This window comes from Hipposideros armiger, unplaced genomic scaffold (assembly GCF_001890085.2).
Source record: "Hipposideros armiger isolate ML-2016 unplaced genomic scaffold, ASM189008v1 scaffold_9, whole genome shotgun sequence".
Lineage (NCBI taxonomy): Eukaryota > Metazoa > Chordata > Mammalia > Chiroptera > Hipposideridae > Hipposideros > Hipposideros armiger.
In genome coordinates this window covers 4,933,802-4,943,127 of record NW_017731359.1, presented here as the reverse complement: position 1 = coordinate 4,943,127, position 9,326 = coordinate 4,933,802, and the positions used below count along the sequence as shown (strand labels likewise).

The 9,326-nt window shown below is 47.1% G+C and overlaps 1 protein-coding gene across 1 annotated transcript in view; it reads right to left on the bottom strand.

Annotated features, from left to right (window-relative positions):
- The window catches only part of RANBP10 (RAN binding protein 10), a 69,265-nt gene that overhangs the window by 59,523 nt on the left and 416 nt on the right, over positions 1-9,326 (bottom strand). The window contains exon 2 of the mRNA XM_019653779.1: positions 8,477-8,588. Coding sequence (XP_019509324.1) covers positions 8,477-8,588 — 112 coding nt within the window. The remainder of the gene's footprint in view (positions 1-8,476; positions 8,589-9,326) is intronic.

Below are 9,326 nucleotides of genomic sequence, written 5' to 3'. Positions count from 1 at the left end.
GTGTTGGTGAGGATGTGGAGAAATTGGAATCTTTGTACATTGCTGGTGGGAATGTAAAATGGTACAGCTGCTATGGAAAAGTTAGGTAGTTTCTCAAAAAGTTAAACACAGAATGATCCAGAAATTCCACTCTTAAGTGTATACCCAAAAGAAATGAAGAAAGGGTTTCAAACAGATACTTGTCTGCCAATGTTCATCAATCCATTATTCACAAGAGCCAAAAGATGGCAAAACACCAAGAGTCCATCAACAGATAAATGGGTAAACAAAATGTGGTCTGTACATACAGCCATAAAAAGGAATGAAATTCTGTTACAGACCACAATATAGATAAACCCTGAAAACATGCTAAGTGAAATAAGGAGCCAGACATAAAAGGACATATATTGTATGATTCCGCTTACATGAATTATCTAATAAGAGGTTATCAGGAGGTGGGAGGAGGGGTGAACGGGGGAATTATTGCTTAATGGGTACAGAGTTTCTGTTTGGGGTGATGGAAAAGTTTTGGAATTAGATAGTGGTGATAGTTGCACAACACAGTTTGAGTGTAATGAATACCACTAAATGAACCACTTCAAAATGGTTAAAATAGCATATTTTATGTTGTATATATTTTACCACACATCCACACAGAATCACCAAGAACACCCCTATGGCTCTGCATCCCAGCATGAACTTCATCTGGCTTTTCCAGATGAGACAAGTCGGCCTTGACAAAGAGCGCAGTAAAAAGCATCAGAGTATTCTGACCTCCCATCACGGCCAGAAGAAAGAAGTCCCTCACTGCAAGCACAGAGCAAGACTGAAGAACACAGACCCAGCACTTTTTATTTGCTATCAATTTCTTCTTAGAGGGAAGGTGGATTTTATGGGCTGGCAAGCCCATAGCCACTTTTAATAAATGTTGCATAAGATATATGAACCAATGACTATGGGACCTGATCATTTTTAATTTAAGCTCTATCAACTGGATGTCTCTAGGCCCACAGAGCTCTGGTCGGGAGTGATGAAGAAGAGAAAAGAGATTAGAAACAAGCTCCTCAGCCTCAGGGCTGGTGGCTTTTGGGGGCTACAGGGAGGTACCAGCTCTACTGCCATTCCCTGGTGAAAGGGCCAGTCACCACTGCCCCTGCCCCCTGCCCCAGACTCTAGAGGAGTTACTGGAATCTCACCTGACAGTTTCATCTTGACATCTAACACCTTAGCCACAGCTCAGCAGGCTGGCAATCTTGTTCCTATCAGAACCTGCCCCAGATAAAGAAATCAACAGCCTCCACAACGGAGGCGATCTCAGGGACTGTGGTTACAAAATGGTCCCTGGGAGACATTTCAGGGGAAACACCAACTGACAGGTCTGAAATGAGGGCTAATATTTGGTGCTGGGGATTTTACCTCATAGTCTGATGGGCCTGCTTATAGCCACAGTCCATAACACTGGCTACTGTGTGCAAGCTGCTCCTCTAGCAACCATACCCCCAGCCTAACCCTCTGCCAGGAGCCCAACTCTGTGCAGGCCCCCAATGAGAGGAGGGACATTACAGATGAATGAACCCAGCATCTGTACCATTCAAGCCTGAAGGCAAAGGGGCTTTGAGTCAGGATGTGCTTGCAGCGGGGAAGGTCATTCTGAAAAGTGGATCAGAAGACCCTCAGGCATCCACTGTCACCAGCACCATCAAAACACCCACAGAGCCCACGAGACAGGAAGAGGCAAAAAAGCCCCCTTGGGTGGCGCTAGGCAGGTTACTCACACACCCTGGGTTCTGGTTCCTTCCCCAAAGGGCAGACAGAACCTCAAGTACCAAGTCTTGACTTTCCAGAGCCTTGCACGTTCAAAGACCAAATATACTGCTCTTAACCAGAGGGTGTAGCCAGCTGGTACCCCAGCTTAATGTGAAAAGGTTCCCATCAGACCCTACATCCGGTAGACTCTGGGCCCTAACCTCTACCTCTCTGGCTTGTGTAATTACAGAGCTGGAACATAGCTGAGTGTGAACATGGCAAATGCCCTTAGGTAATCAGACATTACCTTTAACTCTCTAGTTACAGGTGTTCATCCAGAAATTGGCCTTGAGTTTGCTGGTGTGTAACTTACCATCTTTCATTATTTTCAGCAGGGGGTCTTATTTAAGTAATCTATCCCACCAATACATGAAAATTCTAAGTTCCAATGATTTTGAAAGCATCAAATTCCATGTATTAAAACCACTTTCTGCTTAAAATATCGGAAATGGTTTTTGTTTTCTGCAAATTGCAGAAATGATACAACATTCATACTGGCAATAACCTGTATTTGTGTAAACCTGCATCTCTCCATCCCCTCTGCTGTCTACTTTTAAAATGTACACTGTGTCAGGAGTTGAAAGGTCCTATGCATTCTTTTATAGTTAAAACAAACTACCTATAGGTAAAATAAAAATATATTTGGATTTTTAAAAAAGCAAATATAACTACTGATAAACTCCTGGCACAACAGTTATTAAGAGAGCATTTTACAAAATAGTCCATGCCAATTTCAGACACATGGCTTTGTAAACTGGGTTATAACCAGTTCTACTCAGCAAACCATCCCCTTTGCTTCTTTCTTTTTGGTTTAGCTCCATCTCAGCAATTTCCTCTAGAAGACATGAGCTGGGCCCTCAGACCATCTGGGCACAAGTGCCCTTCTCCTCTCTCCACCTCTTCTCATCTTCCAACTGCCCCCACCCTGAGGGCCATTTGGTTTTGTCTCATGAAACTCAGACCAAAAAAAGAGCAGCTGCCTGGTGCACTGTACAGTGAGAAAACTTCTGGGGCTCTGTCTGGACAAGCAAGTGTGCTATTATCAATCAGTAACATTTGCCATTGAAGCTGAAAGGGGCAGTGGGTGTGTTTGAGCCTTATTTGCCATCCAGAACCTAAAGTAAATTTCCCTGGCATCCCAGGCCATCTCTAAGGTCCAAGAGGTAGGAGAGGAAGAGAGCCTAAGAAGAATGCAGGAGACTTACCAGCCCCACTTCCCTACAGAGTCCAGAGCATCTTTTTCTGGTCCTTTTATGACAAATGGGCTGGGCTATGTTCCATCACCAAGTCCTCTAGCCTAATTTCCAGCAACAGAGCCACGACCTCCCATTTCAATTATAACAAAATGCTGAAGATCCTGGAGCTACAATGATATTTCATGTGAATTTTGAACAGGATTTCTGGAGAAGCAGAGGGACATCCTTGCATTTAGACACAGTGTTATCCATATCTTTCCCAGTGACCAGTCCCTTCTTTCCAATTTGACCCCTCACCATAGAGAACCACTCTGGGCCCCTCGAATCATTTTCAATGACCCCAGAATAGGATGGCACACTGTACTGTGCCATGCAGAGCTGCTGAGTCCATCCTCCTTTGCTCCAGCCCAATTAGCACCCACTTCCCCTCTAACAGGGAATCTCCCTTACTGGTGACTCATCTAAGGAAAAGACCAAACATTCCAGAAAACAAAAAACAATGGGGGCAGAAGGGGGTGTATAAAGTGAATTTCAGGAATTTCTCTGGAGCAGCGGTTCTCAACCTGTGGGTCGTGACCCCTCTGGGGGTCGAACAACCCTTTCACAGGGGTCGCCGGGTACTCGGGTACTCGTATGTGGGCGTATCTGCATGTGGGCCTGGAGACGGATAGAGGAGCGGTGTCTTGGTTCCTAAGACCATTGAAAATATGTGTTTTCCGATGGTCTTAGGCGACCCCTGTGAAAGGTTGAGAACCGCTGCCTAGAGGTAGGTCCTTGACCAAGGAAACCCCCAGTTATAAAGAAAGAAGCCACATTCCCCACTTTCAGCTTGCAGTTGGAGCCTGCATGGTGACATACATAGAACAGGGAGGTCCCAAGGAGGCCCACATGTGCTTGGCACAGGAACAGGTCCTACCGAAACAGTAGACACTGTGTGGATTCCAGACCTCTCACCCCATGCCAGAGCTACACCTCAGAAGCCCAAGAAGACCTGAGCTTTAACCTCCAACACAGGTGAGAAATACAACACTCCAAGACACTCCAGAGCCCAAATACTACATGTCTCTAGGAATAGTGTAATGTGTTACTAGGGAGAGATGCAGCCCAAAGCTCAGCATCTGCCCATGAGGCCAACAGCACTGGGGAGCAGCCAGGGAGAACAGGGCACAACTGCCATCTGTACCTGCCTTGGGCAAGGACAGCACCTACTTCTCAGGGCAGGCAGAACAAGGCCTTCCCCAGGTCCACAAATGAGCACCAAACTTCTCCATGCCACTATACAATGCATAGAAACTAAAGTGGGAGGACCCATGGAGAGGGGCCAGATACAGGCTATCTGTGGGCTGGAGGGCCTGAGCTCAAGTGGCTCTCCAGACCAGAAAAATGGCAGGTGAGATCTTAATTGAGTGAGTGGCTCTCTGGGTCACCATGGAAAATCATGGACAGTGTTGTCTTTCATTGTTGTCTTGGCAAAACCAGAATACCAGAAAACACTAGCACACACATTGTCTTTCCACCTCTAAGAGGCCTCTCTGGCTACCAGTCTTCAGCATCCCACTCTGCATCTCACCATGCAGGATAAAGGTCAGCCAAGAGAGAGAAAAGACAACTAACTACTATGGGAAAACAAGCCCAGAGTCAAGGACCTTAAGCCACTGGCCCACACTGAGGCAAGAGGGACCTGGCTGAACCAGACCAGTGGAGTCTCTTCTCCCCCATCTACTCTCAAAACCGTGGACAGATCCAAAGTGCTTATATACCGCTACTGCCCTCAGGATGAAGCCCATGCTTCTCTGATCTGGCCCCGTCTACCTCATGCTCTGTGTCCACATCTTTTTATGTACTGTTTCTTCTGCCTGGAGCATCTGCTTCTCACTTTGTCCACCTGGAACCTTCTAACTCATCCTTCCAGATTCAGTATCATTACTTCTTCTATAAGGCTTTGCCCAAACTCTCAAATATAGGAGAAAGCCCAAGCTCTGGGCCAACCCTAGATACAGTATACACCACGATTGGCCTTTTCTATTCCACTCTGTGAGTTCGAGTACAAAGGCCTATCTACCTCCTCTCTAAGATAGGCCTCATGCCTGTGCTCCTGAGGCCCAGGCCTAGGACTGAGACAGAGACAAAACAATGGGTGCCTCGTTGTGGTGTGTAGAATTAATGGATGAGTGCACTGCTGCCCTGCCAAAGGAAGTCAGCTGCAAGTGCCAGCAAAGGCAGGCTAGCTGTAGCCCGAGGCCCCTGCTCAGGGCCTGGGCACCAGCTGCAGAGGAGAGCCCCCCCAACACCATCCAGTGCTCTAGTCCAGGCTTGCTGTTCTTGGGTAGAGCCACCCATCACATGTCAGGAGGCTGCCGCTGCTGGGATGATGTTACAGTCTATTTTGAGGGTCACAGTGGAGCATCTGTCAGCCCGGCCAGCCACACCCTCCATGTGTCATCACCAACTGCCGGGGACACCCACAGGTCCTCGAACTCTGACTGAGCAAATCATTCCCCACAGGGACCCTTAGCTTCAGAGCCTCCTTGGCTTCTTCACAAGATCAACCCGATGCCCTTATCTCCTGGCACCACTGGCAGGGCTCTGATGTCTCCTCACCCCACCAGACCTGCTCCTGGGGTTCCTAGCTCTAGTGACTCGACAAAATGCAGCTGAATCCCATTAGTCTGTGCTAAGCTCTTAGCTCAAACCTAGTCCCTCCTTCTCCAGCTCTCTCTTCTATTTGGGGAGTGCCCAGAAAGCGTGACAACAAGCTAGTTACTGACTAGACTCAGTTTAGGTCCAACAGGTCTCACCTGCTGGGAAACTCCTACTCATTCCTCAAAACCATGCCCAGGCTCTGCTTCCTCTTAGAGAGCCTTTCAGTCTACTCTATACTGAGTAGGCCACAGGTTGCATGAAGACAAGGCTGGCCAGTGCTGACTTAACCTTTGTTCTCCCTGCACCTAGCATGGACCTCGCACATAATAGGTATGAATAAGCACTCTATGAACCCTTGAATAAAACCATTCTAATTAGATGAGCTTCGTGTGTTTTTCTACAAAAGGTATCATCATAACAAAGGCCTTTCTGGAAAACAATGACACTTACAACTGGGTACAAAAACAACTTTTACAAAAGAGGCCCATACTCACATCTACAGAAAAACAAGCTTACAGATTCAATGGGATGGAAGGCAATCAAGCCCAGTGCAGAGTATGCCACACTTCTCTGGCCCCACTCAACACCAAGCACCTTTCAGCTCTGTCCCCTAAGAACACTGTGATCCGCTAAGAATGTAACTGGACATTCCATCATTCTACCCATGGAAGGAATGCAATGAGGAAAGGCAACAGCAGCATGGACACAGGTATCTGGGATCAGGCAAGGGCATGTGACAACTTAGGCTACTCCACTGCACACCCTAAGTCCTGCAGCCAGGGACGGTCACAATATCCCAGGGGCTCAGGGCTTACGAAACAAGGACATCATCATCTGCTCCAGCCACTTTGAGATGCTGTGAGGATCAACTAGGTAATATAAAAAAGCTACACAACCAGCTCACACCTGATTATGGACCAAACCCAGGTCAGAAACACACCTCCAACACTGACAGGAAACAGGAAACAAGCTGATCATTGTCTACCCTGTAACTGCCCTTGGTGTCCTCAAAATCACACCTGGTACATACCAATACTGGCTACTTCCTAGCCACAAAGACTTTCAGGGATTCCCTTCAGAGGCCATGAGGGGACGTTTAAATGTTGGCCAACCAACAGTAATCAATTGAAGAAGGCTACCAAAGTATACATGACCTGTGACCTTTTTAAAAGTGAGGTTTTCAGGTCAGCTTAATGGCTATATTTACCACATGTAATAATGCTGGGAACAGAAGCTGGGAGAAGATGCCCAACTTTCTTTAGATTTGCAGAGAACACCTACAATAAAGCAATCTAACAAGACACAGGGCCTTTCCAGCAAGATCCACTTACAATTGAAATATTAAAAGCCAGTTGAAGGAATCCAGGACTCTATATTTAAACGTTCCCTTCTGAAAAGTTGTTCTCTTCTCTCACTAGCTCAGCTGTTTTCTATGATAAGAGCTATAGAAAAAAAATCCATTTTCCTCCCTACAAGTTTAAGAAACGCCCCTCAGTTTCTTTGGCAATATGAGACTCCAGCACCAACATTTCAGTCTACACTATAACTGTTTTTGCAATGTTTGTTTTAAGAGGCCACTCTCATTCACATTAGTTCAAGCACATTAAATATATGTGCTTTTATCAGAAGGTAGAAAGGGAAAATAGAAGCTTTAAAGCCCTCCAATAATATGTTTCCCAACTGTAAATGCACTGGATGGAGATAAAAGTGAAAGATACAATAGCTTGCAATGATCAGAATTTTAGAATCACAGAATTCTGGGGTTAAAAGCAGCTTAGATGCTGGCCTAGCTCTCCATAGTGCAGATGAGGAGATTGAAGGCCCCTAGTCTATCCACGATCACACAAAGCTCCCAGGCAGAGATGTTACAATGTCACTGAAGAAGCAGGTAAAACTCTAACTCTGGCAGTCCTGCCCCCAGGACAGCCCCTTGGCAGGGCATTCTGCATGCACCACAGGCGGACAGTTCCTAGGAGAGAGGAAGTATTCTGAATGTTCAAGAACACATACTCAGAGTTGGCACGAAGGTCACTGGGGGGGTTGGCAAACTTCCCACACCAGACCTAAGGTCTGATGAGGAAAGCCTTTCTAAGACAACTGCAATCATTTTATTTCATAACTTAAACACCTGCTTTGTCACAATCACTGGAAAAAGGGAAGACTGGAAGAAGAAGGGAAAAAAAATCTCCCCTCTGATTTCCTGTGTCTGCTTAGATCATCCTAAAGTAGGGAGCCTCCACGATGCTGACTTTAATGAGAGCCTTCCTAAAGCTGGTCCAACTGGTGTTCAAGTCCCTGGACTGAAAAACAAGTTTATGAGCAGCAAGGTCACCTGATTCTGACCATGTGCATGTTGTTTACCCTGAGATGACAGGCCAATGACTGCCACAGCTGTGATGAATGCTGTGAAGACTCTACTACCCCTTTGAAGGCTAATGGGGCCTCTCTATGACTAAATGCCATAAAAAGGAACCTTGAATGCAGCAAGAATGTGAAAGGAGGGAAGTCACAAACACCACTCGTCAGTGGGGGGAAACCCCATTCTGGACACTGAATTGTTAATGTACACTTGTTATTTGTTTCCTTGACCTGTGAGGTATCGCATTACAATATCACTAAAGAGAAGTCCCCTCCTCTATCTGCAATGCATCTACTTGTCATCAAGGTCTGCTGCTTAGACCAGGCCATACTCACAGTCAGGTAACAGAGGCAGCCCACTATTTAACCCTCTGCAGCCCAGACCCATGTGGCTATGCAGCTCACATCAGTCACAAGTGTCAGCCAGACCTTGAACTCTGACCACAGGGAATAGCTCAGTGTTGGGGGAAACAAGGTGGTAAGGAGGGGCTTACCCATCTCTTCCTTTGCTGACAATCTTCACCTCAAAGTAATAAATGCCACAGGCAGCAGGTATGGGGTGGGTGGCACGCACTGAGGCCGCATCTTTGTGATTTTTGCCATGACCTAATTGGAGAGAGCAAGGAAGACATTTCAGCACAAGGAAATGCAAATGGAGGCCTCATTCTTCTCTGCTCCATGGCAACTTCACCCTTCCATGGCCAAAGGAAGCCCTTACATAGTCTAAGGAATAATTAGACAACAAACTGAGCAAACACATAAACCTCCCACCTTTGTCTCACCTCCTAAGAATAGCAACCCTGCCTGATACTCTGTCTCCCATACAAACCAAGAGAGGGTACAGGCAATGTGGGTGCATGTGAAAGATTCCCCAATGCTGCTGGCAGTCTAGTCTCTCCAGAATACAGGCAGCTCACCTGGGAAACCACGGGAGGATGAGGAAGCCCTCGAAGACCCCTCCCCCACCTCTTCCAACTTTAGCACAGACCCCAGGCCCAGTCTGGCAGGTGAGCAAGCCCATAGGTCTCTGGCTAATGGAGAAGATGTGACCACCCCTTTCTTCAGACACTGCTGAAACGAAGCAGTAGTGCAGAAGAGCCCTGCTGGAGTTGGAGCTATCCCAGGGCAAGCAGAAAGGCCCTCGGGTGGAAGGTCCAACCCAGCACTGGGTCTGGACACCTGTTGCAGTTCTCCTGACATCGGGTGTTTCAGGGCAGAGCAGACCAGGCAGTCCATTCTCGGCCTGGTCAGCCCCACCACCGTGAACACCCGCAGGGGCTAAGGCCTAACTCGGAACACCCGGGACAGGGAAGAGACGTAACGTGGCAGGGGCTGGGCAACACA